Below are 18594 nucleotides of genomic sequence, written 5' to 3' on the forward strand. Positions count from 1 at the left end.
GCAGGACAGTTTTAATTCACTGTAATTAACAAATTTCAAAAGTTTTTTCCTTAAATTCAAATTCCTGCAAACCAAAATTTTCGGTACATATACCCCATTATATAAGAAACTATCATAGATAAATGAGTGAAATTTTCAGAGACTCCGCATAACATAAAAAGCCACCTCTGGTACTACGTTCATTAATATTCCCCCATTAGGAAGTTCACAAAAAATATTTTCCGTAGAAACAACTTAATATTTTTTGTTAATAAATTTAAAAAAGTTTTTCTTAAAAACTATAAAATGGATAAGTAGATTTTCGGTTGACTCTCTTAGCATCATGTAACATACAGTAAAAATATTAAGGTCCTGCATCAAATAGTTTTTTCAGAAATGGGTCAAATACTTGCCTAAATGAACATGGGTTAGATAGGCAGGGTGTGGTCCCCTTAATGTCTGCAGCATGACAGCAGTGTGGAAGACTTCACTTTGCAATCTGGAAGACTTCACTTTGCAATCTTTGGTGGTAACTGCTGGCAAATCTTTGACCTCTTCCTCTACCTCCTCTAACTTCTTTCACGTCTTGTTAGAAAGTACCAAATGTTTTTAAGACACTTCTCTGTACGTATGTTTGCACCTTTTGATAATGCACAGCTTAAAGACCACCAAGAATATTAAAGATATTACAGAATTATCTTGGAACACATGCAGTTTCTTGTAGCAAGCAATGTACTGTCTTTTCTGCAAAGAACCGCATAACTGTAAGATACAAATCATTATAAATTTATGAATTGTGTGTAGAAAAGGTAGGTAGCTACTTATCGTAAAGATGATGACACATTAAGTTGCAGACATACACACACACACTTACAAATTAGCTTTCAGCCAGTCTTCATCAGACGAAGGAGGGGATAAAAAAACACACACACACACACACACACACACACACACACACACACACTCGAAGCAAGCACATCGTGTGCCTACATGGCCATCATCTCCGGCAGCTCAGACCACTATGAACGTACGTGTGTGTGTGTGTGTGTGTGTGTGTGTGTGTGTGTGTGTGTGTTCCGCCCCCCTCTTTCTTTTTCTGACTAATGCTGTGGCCAAACGTTAATGTGTCTTTTGTGTGTGTGTGTGTGTGTGTGTGTTCCGCCCCCCTCTTTCTTTTTCTGACTAATGCTGTGGCCAAACGTTAATGTGTCTTTTAACTGTGCCTGTCTGCAATGGAATGTCACCTTTATGTTGTTGATATTCCAACCTGGAGTTTCCAGTGTTTGATCATAAATTTACTGGAATAAGTTTGTCAACAAATGATGGTGAAGACTCGCACGAGGGTTCCGTTGCACCAAACCACCACAACCACGTTTCTGATGGAGAACGGATCACCGAATGAACAAAGAGAATAAGATTGAAGATACTCCGCCATTCCTATGTCTTCTTAATACTGATAATTGAAGTCATTGATAAATTTATGACTTGGTTTGTGACTCATTTGTTACGTGAGTAAGTAGCAAGTATTGTTTCAGAAGAGAGTTGCTAATGTAAAATGAGCTTAATAAATGAAAAGCACCAGTTTGCTTTTGTTCCACAGTATTACTTTTATTGTTTTAATTGGTTTTCAGCTTCCAAGGCCATCTGCAGACATTTACTGAGTATTGTCACCAAAGAAGCTACAATGTTTGCAAACAACATTGGAAGAGAAGTAACACGTCTTGTAAGCCAAAAACCGGGTAACACAATACAAGTAATACTGTGGAGCAAAAGCAAACTGGTGCTTTTCATTTATTATAATGTTGTTCTACCAAGAACCAACGGAAGATTCTGTTAACGTGATATAATCAACTTGATGAAAAATTGTTTCTATTGGCATAGTTATTCAGATAACTTTCTGGGTTTTGTGCGTGAATTGCTTGTTCCGTATGAGCAAAAGTAGTTGTTTATTTGAAATGTTAGTTGAAATGTTATTTGAAATGTTAGTTTAATTCCTTATATATTTCAAGTAACGGTTTTTTTCCTTTTTGTTTTCTTTATTTTTGTGACCTAAATTTTGGCTTCTTTTGTAGAGCACATTGTGCACTGTAAACTGTATTTATTAAAAAACAGGATTCTATTGACTGAAATATGAAACAAAAGTGCTACTGTGGATTAAAAGATTCCTTGTACACCTCCCCCACTATCATCCTAATAAATGAACAGTGAGATTTGTAATTGTAACTTCAATCTGACTACACTAGCTCCTTGAGGAGTTTCTGTGCATATCAACTTCATTGTGTCCATTTGTGATAAGGAGTTACAGAATGTTAAACAGTGGCACTATGCAGACAGTGTTTCTCAGTGTACCTGTATTGCTATGCTCTTTTCAAAAGCACCGAATCACATTATTTGATTTGTGTATTAATCTAAATGTTAATTGTTTAGACTTTGTGCCTAACTGTATAGTTAATTGGTAAAACGACAGTTGAGACAATTTTGAGTTCTGTTTATTGTAACTATTAATGAAAAATAAAGTGACCATTTTGAAAATTAGATTTTCCCATTATTCATACCAGTTGTTAGGATGCGTGGCATTACTGCAACAATTAATACAGATACTTACTTCTATCTTCCAGGTACCTTCAAGAAATTGGCTATACAGATACTATAATAGATGTAAGATCAAATAGGGTCAGAGCACTACTAGGTATCAATAACAATGCTGAAAATGAAGAAAACCAGAACAATGCTGCAGTTGTTACAAACGTTAATGGGAATGAATCTTCTAACAAACGTGCTAGTGAAAGCCAGGGACGTCGGACTCCAGCGAAGAAGGTAGCTGTGACTTTTTCTTCTCAAAGTGTATGTAGTTTCCTTCTGGATTGTTATTCTTAATGTGACAAATAAAAGCTTGTACTTAAATAAAATTGTTGGAGCAAGATGTGAATTTAATCAGTATTGGAGTGTAATGTAACTAAAACCAGAACTACATCAGTCATTATCAAAATTAAAATGAACTCTTGTTAAAAATCGTCTTCAGGTTATTTTGAATGAGATTATATTAATTGATTTATTATTTTTTTGATCATGCGCGATCCGTTTCGAAGCTGGGAAAGGGGGGGGGGGGAGACAAATGTCTGGTTGTGTTGAATCATAGAGGTAGGGAGTAAAGTATTTCGAATAGCTCTTGACTAGTGACAATTTTGGATACCAATTGGAAGAGCAGACGGACTGTAGTTATGGGTGCATGAGCCAGTTGCACTAAATGTTCAGCAAATGTCGAACCACGTGTGCAATCTCCAGTTTTAGTCGGAATATGCTCCTTATAACTTTACTAGTAAATTCAAGGTCAGGAGTTAGGTTAGAGTCTTGTCCCAACAAGTACCCATCACACAGTTTATGTGCAGGCGCAAGGTATTGTGTCTGTCTAGGCGGTCCTCATGACGCTAGGTCGGTTCCAGTACAGCACTCGTGGCTGCTGCATCCCGGTCGCAAAGTGGGACGAGGCAGTCTCAGATAAGTTTTTACAGTATGACGATAATTCATCGATTTGTAGTTTTAGCTTGACGATGTCCACTATGGACAAACGATAGTTACTTTTATTCTGAAGAAGGTTGGGTTATCCCAACTGAAACCTAGGTAAAGCTAGGTAAACTTGCAACTGAGGTTGTTGGTTTTTAAAATTAATATTTATACAGTTGCTGACAGGGCCGTAAAATGTTGAAAATATTTAAGATCTCGAGGAACCTTGAAACATTTTTCAGTGTCGTCCGTTACTGAGATCCAGGTTCGAAGTTGCTGTAGTTACGTGAGTAATGTAGGGTTTGAGGTGTAAATGTTGTTTTAATTGACACAGTGAACACATGACACAGGCTCTGGGGTCACGAAACTAAGATTTTAGTCATCATTTTTTCACCAATAAATCTTTGGAACACTCTCTCTGTATAAGGGTCACTTCATGCGTAACAGGTCCTCAAGACCTAGAAATTATTTGATGTTGCTACCTGTTGATGTAAACACTTTAGCAAAAATTAATCCTACAAAATTTTTTGTACTTACAAATAAAACACTAGATTTTTGGTATACTATAGGTGTAGCCTAAAAATGTTGTGAATTATATGTAGAGTAGTGCAAAATAAACTTGCTTTGGATGGGAGACGATTTTGTGTTAACCTTATATTATGCATTCTTATTTTTTGTTTTTTGTGTCAGAGTATATAAGTAAATGGTCAAAACATTACTGACCTTCATAATTCGTTTTATATAAGCGGTATACCCTGCTGTAACATGGGGGAAAAAGGGAACCAGCTGAAAAATACTTTTGTCAGAGCAATAAAAAAGGTGAATATGCATTTCTTAAAAAATTTCTGACAGAAAAGTGGGGAACCAGCTGCCTCAATTCGTATTCTGCCTTCCTTGCCAAGAATTTTTGCGCATGAACATATTTGTGCATTTTAGTGCTGAAAGAGTGCAACAGAGACAGTGATGATGGAAGAGAGGAGACAATGTTAATGGGTGAGAGACAGTGACAGAGAGAGAGAGAGAGAGAGAGAGAGAGAGAGAGAGAGAGAGAGAGATAGAGAGATATGAGTGGACACCGATCTGCAGGCTTCGGGTGTCTGGACATCACAGATCAGTGAACTTTACTGTGAAAAAATTTGCTGACGTCCCCCATCCATCATACCCACGTGTTAGTTTCCTGTTCTAGGGCTCGAAACCCAAACAAACCATCCTCAGAAAAATGTGTGAAGAGAAGACAACGGTAGGTGAAGAAAAAGGCAGCAGACTGTAAAGTATAAAGAAAGAACAGTGGCAGTGGGGGGGGAGAGAGAATGGAACAAAGACTAAGGCAGTGGGACAGAGGCAGTGAAAGTGGCAGAAAAGGAGACAGTTGTAAGGAATAGTGAGAGAAAGGGATGAAGACAGTGACAGTAGGTGAGACAGACAGGAACCAGTGCCATTGGGAGAAAATGGAGGCAATGGGGAGAGACATTTATAGACCATGGTAGTGAGAGGGAGATGCTGATTGTGAAGGCTTCATTACAAAGAAAGGGCAAAAGAATTTCGAACGTTTTGTGGTAAGAATGCAAATATGTTTGTGCCAGAATGTTTGATGATGATTGAGGCACTAGATCCCCACTTTTATCAGACCTTTAAACAGGAGCATATTTGCATTTTTTGTGCTCAGATAAGAGCATTTTTCAGTTAGTATGTAGATATACTACTGGTTTAGGATTTTATAGGAAGCATAATGATATCAACTGATGTCAACTTCATAAGTAAATGTGATTCAGCACACAACTGAACTATAATTTTTTACAGTGTTCATTACAGATAAAATAAGAAGTGTCAACATGTCGGAAGTCTGTAACTGATTTGTGAAGATTGACGTACAAAAAGAACTGTAAACGGTCATCATACCACTATGCTTATAAACTATAGTTTTAATTCAACAAACTTATTATGTGTGCGTAATAGCCACATCTCCTTCTCACCATTGCTAAGCTGCAGTGGTCACAACAAAGAAATGGCAATTTCTTAATGAAAGTATTGACCATATTTTTGGTGCTATATTACCCTGAGGATTATGAATCCTCACTTATTTGCCTATGTTTGTTTGTTGATGCACATGGAAAGTACAGCTATTTAGTTCCTGTCACAGGCATAAAAAATTAGCACAGTCCAAATATTGCAGGTATGATGGCGCTACAACTACATGAAAATGTTGCTAAAAGTTGATGTGCTAGTGAACTACTCTAAAGAGTAATGGAAGTGTTGGAGGGGTAGTGTACTCTCCCACTTGCAGCCTCACCGTAATATTGGACTGCAGAAAACTCAGATCTTTATATTTACACTAGTTTGTGCTGAGCTGAAGGTCTTAATTGCTGAGATGACACTCTAGTACAGCCCATCAGTGGGACACTACCTTTCACATATAAGTAAAGAAAACCCGAAAATTACAGCTATCCAAAACGGTCATGAAATAAGAGTACCCAGCCTGCCAATTTTTGTAATAAAAACATTATTGTAGCAATCATAAATCAGTTGTTGAAACATTCAATTTTGTGATATTCTTGTAAGTTTTGAGATACATTACCACATGCTACATTGTTGTTATTGCTAGGGATCAGAAAACAGCATCTACTTTTGGCAAAATTCACGTTATTTTTGTTGTTGTTGTTTGCATTGGATTGCAATTTTATTACAAGTACAAATTTAAAACGCTGTCATGGTACATGCCTGGAGACAAAGCTTTAGTGTGTTGAAATTGACTGTTAAAAAACTTTTTGGTTGGAATGTTAGTTTTGCAAAAGTTTAAACAGTATTTTCCAAAATGGTCTTCCCTTATTTGCTTCTTTTGGCTCAAATAGCTTCCAACACATGGTTGTTGAGAACCAGCAACACTTTCCTACTGAGAACAGTTTGTTTCTCTGATTCAAGATGTTTCTCAACATTTTTCTTTTCCGACCTAATTCTATAATTACAAAATCAGCAGTATATTGATTTAGATGCTTTGTGACCTTTGATAGCAATCCAATGCATACCTAAAAATACTGCAGGTAGAACTGACAAGGTACTTTATGTAGATGTGGAGCCAATAATAACTATTCACATATTAAGAGGATACTTTGGACATGGTCGCAATACCTTGACAGTTTTCTTGTCGTTACAGTGGTGAGTGCAGACACTATAAACTGACAGTAGGCCATGATTGTAAATAAACTAAACTAAGACTGCCAGACGGATGGTTATAGGGATTGGTGATACCTTCCGGGATTTTGAGCATCGTCATAAAAAAACCCAGCATGGACCACAATTAACTTCTCACTCAGTTCAAAATAAGAAAACCCCCTGCGGGTTTGGGGATAAGAAAAGGCCCGCGGTATTCCTGCCTGTCATAAGAGGCGACTAAAAGGAGTCGCAAATATTTGGGCCGTTATGTGATGGTCCCATCATGGGTTTGACCATCATATTTCAAAATTATTCCGAAGAGCGAGCCAATTGGGAAAGGGCGCCTTACTTGATGCATTGTGTCTATCGTGCATTGAGACCTTTAGTCAGCTTATTCGTCATTGCATTGCAGTCCTGCTCGCTCTCCATCTCTTGGGCGAGGATACATTCCTGGGTGCGATTTCCGTCATGCACTCTGCAGTGTCGCTTTCTGCGCTGACGACGATCATGGACCACTTGCTACCTAATATCCAGCATGGTAGCCAGTCCGTTGTGGTGGGGCCGCCATGTACCCTGTTGGTTGTAGCCCCCTGACAACACAGGGACTGCTCTACTGATGCCTTCGCCGTTAACTCCTCATATATACCAAGGAGTAGATGCCCATCTCCCTGGGGCATCGGGACTCCCGGCAATGGCCATCCTGCTAGGTGGCCCTTGTTGTGGCTGTGTGGCGCCCGATGGTAGGGCCCTTGGTCGGAGTACGTGGCATCAGGGTGGATGACACGCAATGAAGCATGGCACATCATCTCTTGCTGGTGCCCAACTACCAGCAGTCTTCAAGTGTTCGAGGGATCACTTTAATGCAAACATCTATGACCCCAAATCATTCTCCTCCCTGGCCACACCATGGGAGGAACGGAAGACTATGAATGACAGCGAGACGTATTCGCCCCGCTATCTAGTCTGTACGAGAGCTGATGGGGAATCATTTGTGTCTATGAAGCCTCAGTTCTTCGTAGAGGATTTAGAGGACAAATTTGGGGAGGTGGAGGGCTTATCAAAAATGCGATGAAAATGGCATCCTCTGCCCAGTCACAGGCATTACTCGCTTGTAAGAAGCTGGGGGATGTTTATGTTACTATCATGCCCCATAAAAGCTTAAATATGGTCCAGGGCATTATATTCCACAGGGACCTTCTTTTACAGTCCGATGACGAGCTGCGCGCCAACTTAGAGCAACGAGGTGTCCATTTCGTCTGGCGTGCCCACCGGGGTCCGAGGGATAACCAGGTTGCCACTGTTGCCTTCATCTTGGCTTTCGAGGGTGCCACATTACCCTAGAAGGTGAAGGTGATGGTCAACCGCTGTGATGTCAAGCCATATATCCCTCCCCCGATGCGGTGCTTAGAGTGTTGGAAGTTCGGCTGTATGTCTTCCTGCTGTGCTTCCAGCCTCATACGTCATGATTATGGTCGTCTATCCCATCCTGATACTTCATGTGCCCCGCCTCCCATCTATGTCAGCTGCGGAGAGCACCATCCCCCATGCTCGCCAGACTGTAAGATTCTACAGAAGGAACGGAAAATAATGGAATACAAGACCTTAGACCTACTGACGTACTGAGGCTAAATGGAAATTTGAACGGCTTCATCCCATGTGTATGATGTCATCTTATGCCTCCACTGTCACTCCTGTTACAGCTCCATTCGTTGCGCAACATGCAGTGAGCTCTCAGAGCTGAAGAACCACACCTGCCCCATTGATGGTGGGGGTGGGTACTTCCCTCCCTGTTGCTCCCGCACCACCTACCTTGGGAGCAGCACCTCCCCTCCACCCCACCCCCCCAACCATTGGGGACACCAGTCCCCACTTCTAAGCCGGAGAAGCATAAGTTGTCTTCGGCTTCTCTCATTAGGAAGGAATCCCCTGGGTCACTCTCTTCCCAGGTTCCTACCAGTGGAAAACCAGACACCCGCCAGGGGCTGAAGGTGCCCCAAGTAGCTGGTCGTAGGGCTTCACAGTCCTCTTCAGTCGCGGAGACTGAATCAAAAAAGCCCTCCCAGCAAGGACAACCAAAGGAACAGTGGGAGAAATGGAAATTGAAGACCCCAAAGACCAAGGAAATTGCGGTGGCACCCACTCCACCGTTACCTACAAGCTCTGCGTCTGAGGATGCGGTGGAGACTGTGGCATCCGCCGAGGACCTAGATCTCGCCAGTCCCTCAGACATGATGGATGTCGCTCCCGTCGGTACTCAATTGGTGGCAGCATGCGACCCAGCGGCGTAATCTGCCTCCACTGTCCATTCATGCCTTTCTCGGCCATGGACAATGTTATCCTCCAGTGGAACTGCAGCGGTTTTTTCCACCATCTTGCTGAGCTCCGACAACTTCTCAGCCTTCACCCTTTCCTCTGCATTGCTCTTCAGGAAACGTGGTTTCCGGTGATGCGAACCCCCACCCTCCGTGGCTTTTGGGGTTATTATAAGAACCGGGCAGCCTATGAGAGGGTATCTGGTGGTGTCTACATCTACGTCCTTCACTCTCTTTACAGCAAGTCTGTCCCTTTACAAACACCTTTAGAGGTTGTCGCTGTTCGGGTGTGGATGCCTGAGGCTGTTACTGGCTGCAGTCTCTATCTTCCACCAGATGGTGATGTCCCGTAGCATGTCCTGGCTGCACTGATAACCAATTGCGGCCACCTTTTCTGTTACTAGGCGACTTCAACCCCCATAACCCTCTGTGGGGTGGATCAGTGGCAAGGGGCTGAGGCAGCATCATTGAGCAAGTATTGGCACAGCTCGACCTTTCTCTTTTAAATACTGGTGCCTTCACACATTTCAGTGTGGCGCATGGCATGTACTCAGCCATCGACCTTTCAATCTGCAGCCTTAGCCTATTACCATCTGTCCGATGGAGTGTGCATGACGACTTGGGCGGTAGTGACCACTTTCTGATCTTTCTGTCACTGCCACAGCATCACTCTTCTGGGCACCCCTGCAGATGGCCTATGAATAAGGCTGACTGGGACTTGTTCACCTCCATTGCCACTATTGAGCCTCTTTCCAATGACACCATTGATGTGGTGATTCACTCGGTCACCACCGGCATCGTTACTGCCGCATAATCTGCCATTCCATGTTCTTCTGGGTCCCCTCGGTGGAGGACTGTGCCTTGGTGGTCGCCCTTTTTCTGGGCTCCTCTGCATATACCCTCATGGTGTGTGCCCCGCCCAAAGGACTCCCTCCCTTCTGAGGCCCTCCGCCGCCGCTTTCTTTCAATCCTTGCTGCATTTCAAGGCTCAGACACTGTTTGTACTGATGGTTTGGTGATTGCTCGTGGCCGAGGTGGTCACCATCTCTCGGGCCATAGTGTGTATCCGCTCGTGCCCAGGTGAGTCCTTCATTTTCTGTAGTGACTCCCTGAGCGGTTTATGAGCTATCGACAGTGTTTCCCTTGCTCTCGTCTGGTGATGGCTATCCAGGAGTCCCACCATACTCTTGTCTGTTGCGGCTGTTCTGTGGTGTTCGTGTGGACCCCAGGTCATGTTGGCATCCCGGGAAATGAACGTGTTGACATGCTAGCCAAACAGGCTGTCGGTGCACCAGCCTTGGAGATTGGCCTTTCGGAGAGTTTGTGGCAGAAGGTACTTCGCACCTGGGATGAAGAATGGCACACCCTTCCTTCACCCATTAAACTTCGGGCCATCAAGGAGGTTACAGGTGCGTGGCGTTCCTCCTTGCAGGTCTCTCGCAAGGACTCTGTAGTCCTCTGCCGGCTCTGCATTGGCCACACCTAGATAACACACAGCTATTTATTGTGCCGCGAGAACCCACCTTTATGTCACTGCAGGTCAGCTTTGACGGTGGTCTACATCTAGTTGGACTGCCCGCTTTTAACTCCGCTGAGGCAGACATTTGTGCTGCCTGATACGCTTCCTGCACTTTTATCAGATGACGTTACAATGGCAGATTTAGTTTTGAGTTTTATTTGTGCAGGGGGTTTTTATCACTTGATATAAGTGCTTGTCCTTTTTTAGTGTTGTCTGGCCTTTGGCCTACGATTTTAGACTGGGGTTTTTAGTGCATTTCTTGGTGGTTGGCTTTTCCTTTTGTTTCTATGGTCGGCCAACCACTGTCGCACTCAGTGTGGTTTTAATTCCTTTTTTCTGGTCTTTGTCTGTGTATTTCTTGTCCTGTGTTGTCTCTTGTCATCTCCATTGTTTATTCTTATTCTTTGTGGTTGTTTAAAGTTCCTGAAAAAGGGACCGATGGCCCTAGTAGTCTGGTCCCTTTAATCCCACAAACCAACCAACCAAAATAAGAAAAGAAAACAACAGGCAACACACAACATAAATTATTCAGAAACATCTACCACACTGTTGCATGCATAGCTTTGTCATAAATAAGGTGGTTCAGGTCCATCCTTTACTGGTCTCTGATGTGACCACAGTTGAAAACACTAGAATCTGAAACAGCTGTTTTAAAATGTCCACAATCACTGTGTTCATTTGGGGCTCCCAAAGCCAGATTTCTTAAACCAGGTTTCCTAATTCCGCGTTTGGTTGGTCATGTAAACACTTCAGTATTTATTCTGGAACAGCAGTTCCAGATGCTGGATGCAAACTTCCATGACTGATTTTCGGTGCCAAGTACATGCACAACCTGCTTTGGCTGTCAGTTGACCTTTTGCGATCCATTTCAAAGCACTAAGACTTCCTTTTTAAGCACGCAACATGGTAATGCATATTTTACATTTTCGCAAGTGTTTAGGGTTACCATAATGCAGCACCATCTGGTGTGGTTACAGGCAGTTACATCATAGCCATACCAGATGATACTATCCTGTGGTAACCTTATGTACTTGTGAATATACAAAGCTTCTATTACTGTGTGAGTCACTTGAAGATGAAGCCTTACTGCTTCAAAATGGATTGCAGATGGTAAAAAGTAATAAACTGAGCTGACTGGAGATGATGGTGTTTTGTTATTCTTGTGAAAGAATATAAAGTTCTTACTCACCATAGTAAAATGTTAGCATCAGCTGATCAGCACACCTGTGTAAGTTTTCCACTATAAGTAGCGAGCTCCATTTAATTTTACCTTCTCATCCAGAAAAACGTGAAGACAATTCTTAACAAGCACTTGTCTTGGAACAAAGAAAGCATATGTTTGTCTGCTAACCAAAATTTGAAAGTTGGCTTATTAGCTACATACACAGATAACTCCCGAAAGATGAAAAAAAAGTTCATGAATTGTTTTCCACCGTTGTGTTTAAATGTTAAGGGCAGAAGCAATTTTGCTAGAGCGGTCAGATATTGCGTCTGAAAATCGGCTGTTTCTGATATTGCCAGCACAATGGCTGATTCTATTCAGTTTAATATGAGGTAGACAGCTTCCAGCTGTGAATTGTGGACAGAGAGAAGGAATGGTGTTCAGAAGTATTTGGCAAAAGAAAAGTATCTTTGTCTTCTTCTCAAGAACTATAGGGAGTCTCTGAAAATTCAGTATCAGAGCAACAATATTATGAAAAGAAAATGGGGAAAAATCCAGGGTGGATTATATCAATGTTATGAAAAGGATAGTTGCTACTCACCATATAACGGAGATGCTGAGTTGCAGATAAAAACAACATAAAGACTGTTGGAGAATGAGCTATCGGCCAACAAGGCATTTGTCAAAAATAAGCACGCACGCACACACTCTGTGGCAGCTGTGGGTGGAGGGCAACATTGAGGAAGTTTGCTTGTTGTGTTGAGTGGGACCAGGTGAAGTAAATGTGGAGAAGGTGTTGAGGTTCTGGAGCAATGTGGGTAGGGTGTCCTCACCCTTGATTCAATCAAGAATTTGTCATCAGTGAATCTGAACCAGGTGAGGGGTTTGGGATTCTGGGTATTTAGGAAGGATTCCTCTAGATAGCCCACAAATAGGTTGGCATAAGTTGGTGCCATGCAGGTGCCCATAGTCGTACCCCGGATTTGTTTGTTGGTAATGCCTTCAAAGGAGAACTAATTGTGGGTGAGGATGTAGTTAGTCATGGCGATTGGGAAGGAGGTTGTTGGTTTGGGAAAGGTGAGAAGCAGGGTACTGTTTGTTAAAGAAACAGGAACTGTGGAGAGTTGGAGGAAATGATTGGTATTTTCTATGTAGTAGGGTAGATTGCAGATAATAGGCTGAAGGTGTATGTCTAAAAGAGCAGAGATTCTCAGAGAGAGCACAGTAACTGGCCACAATAGGGTGTCCTGGGTGGTTGGGTTTATAAACTTTAGGAAGGATGTAGAATGTAGGAGTGTGGGGAGAGGTAGGGATGAGGAGAGAGATGGACTCCAGGAAGAGGTTCTGAGATGGGCGTAGGGATTTGAGGAGAGACTAGATTTCTGGAATGGGGTCAGTGTGGCGGGGTTTGTAAGTGGATGAATCTGACAGCTGGCGGAGTCCTTCTCTCAGGTAATCCTTGTGGTTCAGTGCAACAGCTGTGGAGTCTTTGTCAGCAGGTAGGATTATAAGGTCAGGATCAGGTTTTAGATGGTGAATTGTGGTTCTTTCTGTGGATGTAAGGTTAGTTTGCATGTCGAGGGATTTGGGGAATGATGGTGAGGCAGCGTTTGAGGTTAAGAAATTCTGGAAAGTTAACGCAGGGTGATTTGGGGACACTGGGGTTGGATCACGGTTTGATGGAGGAGTAAACTGTCTGGTAGGGTTCAACATTAGTCTGTGGCTGAGCCTGATTGGTAGTGCTGGTGGCAAAAAAGTGAAATTACACTGTAGGGAATGGGAGAAGGAGAGAAGTTGTTTAAAAAGTTCTGCATGATTGAATTCGGAGTGGAGCAAAAGGTGAGACCTTTGGAAAGGACTGATACTTCTGAGGCTAAAGCTTTTGGAGGAAAGGTTCATGACTTTTGGTCTGTTTAGGTTCTGTATTGTGTGTGGAGTGGTGTGTGGGAGTTTTGGAGGGGGGGGGGGGGGGGATGTAGTAGGTCTGCAAGACAGGATTTTTCAGCTATGAGTGGACTTGAGAAGGTTTCAAGGTTATGGAGAGGTGGTGGACAGTGGTAGTCCAAGGTGGGAGTAGGAAGTGAGCAGGTGGAGAGTTTTTCGGGGTGTTGTGCATGTTGCTTTAGTTCCTGGAGGACAATTTCATTGTGCCTGTTGTGGGAGCCAGGAATGTGGGATTACATAGCAGGAGAATTTTACAGATGGAGAGAAGGTGCTGCAAGGTGGTTTGGGTGTGATTGATATGGTTTTGCAGGATTGTGTTGACGAGGGCTAAGGATTGGTGGAAATTGAACAGGTGGAGGTCATTGTGGAACGAAGGGTGGCAGCCGGAGGTGGGTAATTTGATGGTATGGCCATTTGGGGGAATTCCTTGTGCTAAGCAACAAGGCAGGAACAGTATGTGGGAGTCGGTTCTGGCTAGGAATAAAGAAACTTTTCTGTATTGATGCAGATGGAAGGAGCAAGGATCCATGGTGGTAAAAAAAAAAGTGTAAAAATATGTCAATAATGTAGAATTATGTCTGAAAATTTTTTCAGAAACACACCCAAACACCTGGGAAAAATCATGAATCATGGAAAGAATGAGATGGATGAAATAAGGGGAAATAAGATAATATCTGAGGGAGTAGGCTAATACTGAAAGGCGAAACCCAAATGAAATTGACGTGAAGTCGTAATGAGATAAAAAATAAGATAATACAGTACTGTACTCAGTTTCTGACCTTTCTCTTTCCTGCATTTCCCTGAATGCTCTCACTAGCAGCAATTTACCGTCCCCCAACCCCACCCCCATCCTTACCCTGCTATATCTCCCTCTCTCCCACTCCAGCCCCTCCTTACCCCCACTCAGTTGCCTCTCCCATCTAATGCTGCAGTCTGGCTCCAGCTGCCAGAGACTATGTGTGTGTGTGTGTGTGTGTGTGTGTGTGTGTGTGTGTGTGTGTGTGTTCTATTTTTGACAAATGCTTTGTTGGCCGAAGGCTCACACTCAAACAGTTTTTTTTTTATTGTGCCTATCTGCAACTCAGCATGTCTGCTATATGATAACTATCCGTTTCATAATGTTGTATTATTATGAAAAGGATAGATTGCTGCTCACAATACAGATGACACATTGAGTTGCAGACAGGCAAAACAAAAAGACTGGTACACACTGAGCTTTCACCCAAAGCCTTCCTCAGAAAATGTGTCTAAGGTCATCAGCTTTAAGCTTCATCTGAACTATTTCTGAGTCAAACATATGTCAATATCCTACAGTCAGCTCTTAACATGGACCGATTTAACAGTCAATCACAAGTGAGCGTGGAAGCCTACGTAAATGCCTACAGAACAGTATCTTTTATTAATACTATGCTCACTGTACTCTGTACCTGATGTGGCGGTATTAATTATTATGCAGACCCCAATGAAAGTACAACCTGCATGAGGTATGGATCATCGCATTGTCCTGCACAGATGCCAAACACCAAGAGCATTAGTGACCATGTTAATAGTATAGGTGCTGAGGCTACTGTTTTGTGATGCTGTGCATTTTGTCATACAGAATATAACAGTAATGTGATGGGGTATATAATGCAACGTGTTGAGAATCTGATGTGTACAAAAGGTGGATATGACAATGATGAATGAAGAATGTTGCCGTTGTTTTGGTCTTCAGTCCTGAGACTAGTTTGATGCAGCTCTCCATGATACTCTATCCTGTGCAAGCTAAATTTGTGATCCCTTGATGCCTCAGAACATGCCCTACCAACCGGTCCCTTCTTCTTGTCAAGCTGTGCCACAAACTCCTCCTCTATTCTGTTCAACACCTCCTCATTAGTTACGTGATCTACCCATCTAATCTTCAGCATTCTTCTGTAGCACCACATTTCGAAAGTTTCTATTCTCTTCTTGTCCAAACTATTTATCGTCCATGTTTCACTTCCATACATGGCTACACTCCATACAAATACTTTCAGAAACGACTTACTGACACTTAAATCTATTCTCGATGTTAACAAATTTCTCTTCTTCAGAAACGCTTTCCTTGCCGTGCCAGTCTACATTTTATATCCTCTCTACTTCGACCATCATCAGTTATTTTGCTCCCCAAATAGCAAAACTCCTTTACTACTTTAAGTGTCTCATTTCCTGATCTAATTCCCTCAGCATCACCTGACTTAATTTAACTACATTCCATTATCCTTGTTTTGCTTTTGTTGATGTTCATCTTATATCCTCCTTTCAAGACACTGTCCATTCCATTCGACTGCTCTTTCAAGCCCTTTGCTGTCTCTGACAGAATTACAATGTCATCAGCGAACCTCAAAGTTTTTATTTCTTCTCCATGGATTTTAATACCTACTCTGAATTTATCTTTTGTTTCCTTTACTGCTTGCTCAATATACAGATTGAATAACCCTGTCTCACTCCCTTCCCCACCGCTGCTTCCCTTTCATGCCCCTCGACTCTTATAACTGCCATCTGGTTTCTGTACGACTTGTAAATAGCCTTTCGCTCCCTGTATTTTATCCCTGCCACCTTTAGAATTTGAGAGAGAGTATTCCAGTCAACATTGTCAAAAGCTTTCTCTAAGTCTACAAATGCTAGAAACGTAGGTTTGCCTTTTCTTAATCTTTCTTCTAAGATAATGGGTAAGGTCAATATTGCCTCACGTGTTCCAACATTTCAATGGAATGCAAACTGATCTTCCCCCGAGGTCGGCTTCTACCAGTTTTTCCATTTGTCTGTAAAGAATTCGCGTTAGTATTTTGCAGCTGTGACTTATTAAACTGATAGTTCGGTAATTTTCACATTTGTCAACATCTGCTTCCTTTGGGATTGGAATTGTTATATTCTTCTTGAAGTCTGAGGGTATTTCTCCTGTCTCGTACATCTTGCTCACCAGATGGTAGAGTTTGGTATGACTGGCTCTCCCAAGGCCATCAGTAGTTCTAATGGAATGTTGACTACTCCCGGGGCCTTGTTTCGACTCAGGTCTTTCAGTGCTCTGTCAAACTCTTCACGCGGTATTGTATCTCCCATTTCATCTTCATCTACAACCTCTTCCATTTCCATAATATTGTCCTCAAGTACATTGCCCTTGTATAGACCCTCTATATACTCCTTCCACTTTTCTGCTTTCTCTTCTTTGCTTAGAACTGGGTTTCCATCTGAGCTCTTGATATTCATACAAGTGGTTCTCTTTTCTCCAAAGGTCTCTATAATTTTCCTGTAGGTAGTATCTATCTTACCCCTCGTGGGATAAGCCTCTACATCCTTACATTTGTCCTCTAGCCATCCCTGCTTAGCCATTTTGCACTTCCTGTCGATCTCATTTTGAGAAGTTTGTATTCCTTTTTGCCTGCGTCATTTACTGCATTTTTATATTTTCTCCTTTCATCTGTTAAATTCAATATTTCTTCTGTTACCCAAGGATTTCTACTAGCCCTCGTATTTTTACGTACTTGATCGGCTGCTGCCTTCACTACTTCATCCCTCAGCTACCCATTCTTCTTCTTCTGTACTTCTTTCCCCCACTGCTGTCAATTGTTCCCTTATGCTCTTCCTCAAACTCTCTACAACCTCTGGTTTAGTCAGTTTATCAAGGTCCCATCTCCTTAATTTCCCACCTTTTTGCAGTTTCTACAGTTCATAACCAATAGATTGTGGTCAGAGTCCACATCTGCCCCTGGAAATGCTTTACAATTTAAAACCTGGTTCCTAAATCTCTGTCTTACCATTATATAATCTATCTGATACCTTTTAGTATCTCCAGGGCTCTTCCATGTATACAACCTTCTTTCATGATTCTTGAACCAAGTGTTAGCTATGATTAATTTATGCTCTGTGGAAAATTCTACCAGACGGCTTCCCCAATCCATATTCACCTACTAAGTTTCCTTCTCTCCCTTTTCCTACTCTCGAATTCCAGTCACCCATGACTATTAAATGTTAATTAAGGGGAATGTACAGATTATTTGTTAATAACGTCATTGTACAGCATCGTGTACAACCACTTCAGCATTGACTTACAGTGAGGGGTCCAAACTGAGGGACAATTTTGGCTCCCTCATATTCTTCCAAATTTTGTTCTCAAGAGCCACGTACTACATGAATTAAATGTCTTATGCAGAAGGGCATGCCATCTTATGGGGATCGGAACAAATTAAACAATTAAAGTTAAGAAAATCACTTGCTCTGTATCAGAGGGTTATCAGCAATAATTCTTCCCATGAATCATCACAACTGGAACAGAAAAGGCGAAGTGACGGTGGCTCACAAAGTGCCCTCCACCACGCATGGCGAGGTGGCTTGCAGAGTGTAGATGTAGATGAAGATGAAAGTAATTTTGTGCAGGTTTCCAGCAGAAATACTTAACTAGGGGTAGGACACCTCCATTCACCTATAACAATTTAGTAAGGTGGTGTTCTGCATGGTACCCAAGTATTCAGGAATTACAGCCAATGGATGAAGCAGCACAAAGGAATGCAGCGAACAGTACTTATTGTACCTCAGTTTGTCATAAGTGTGTGGTTGATGTCAGGAGGAGGAAGAGGAGGGCAAGTAAGTGATAGACTAAAAGCTGTAGGTCACTGAAACAGTAGACTGTTGTGTTGTAGCTCCTACCAGATACTGATAGTCTCCGCATAGTACACAGCAGGGTGACCCACCAGTGTGCAATTCTTGTAGTATACATATGTCTCATAGCTGCATTTTGGAAGGTTGAACTCAATTTATCAGGAAGAAGGTATAATTCTTGTTAAAATTGTTTCTACTCTCGGCTTTTATACAGTGTGTTGGGTAGGAATATTCATATGTGTGTAAACTGATTTTAACCAACAGAAACTTGGCATTTCATAAGCGTGGACCACTCCTTCCTTTTGCAGTTTTACCAAATTTTTCTTGTTCTTTATGATGATTTTTTACTTTCTTAGGATCATAAATTTAACTAGCTTTGAACATTAATGACCAAATTTGGTCACTCA

At 42.1% G+C, this 18594-nt stretch overlaps 1 protein-coding gene across 2 annotated transcripts in view; it reads left to right on the top strand.

Annotated features, from left to right (window-relative positions):
- Positions 1 to 18594, top strand: part of LOC124619334 (striatin-3) — an 86470-nt gene that overhangs the window by 14812 nt on the left and 53064 nt on the right. For both annotated transcript variants that reach the window (XM_047145644.1, XM_047145645.1), the window contains exon 4: positions 2598 to 2796. In XM_047145644.1, the coding sequence (XP_047001600.1) occupies positions 2598 to 2796 (199 nt within the window). The remainder of the gene's footprint in view (positions 1 to 2597; positions 2797 to 18594) is intronic.

This window comes from Schistocerca americana, chromosome 6, assembly GCF_021461395.2.
Source record: "Schistocerca americana isolate TAMUIC-IGC-003095 chromosome 6, iqSchAmer2.1, whole genome shotgun sequence".
In the NCBI taxonomy this organism is placed as follows: domain Eukaryota; kingdom Metazoa; phylum Arthropoda; class Insecta; order Orthoptera; family Acrididae; genus Schistocerca; species Schistocerca americana.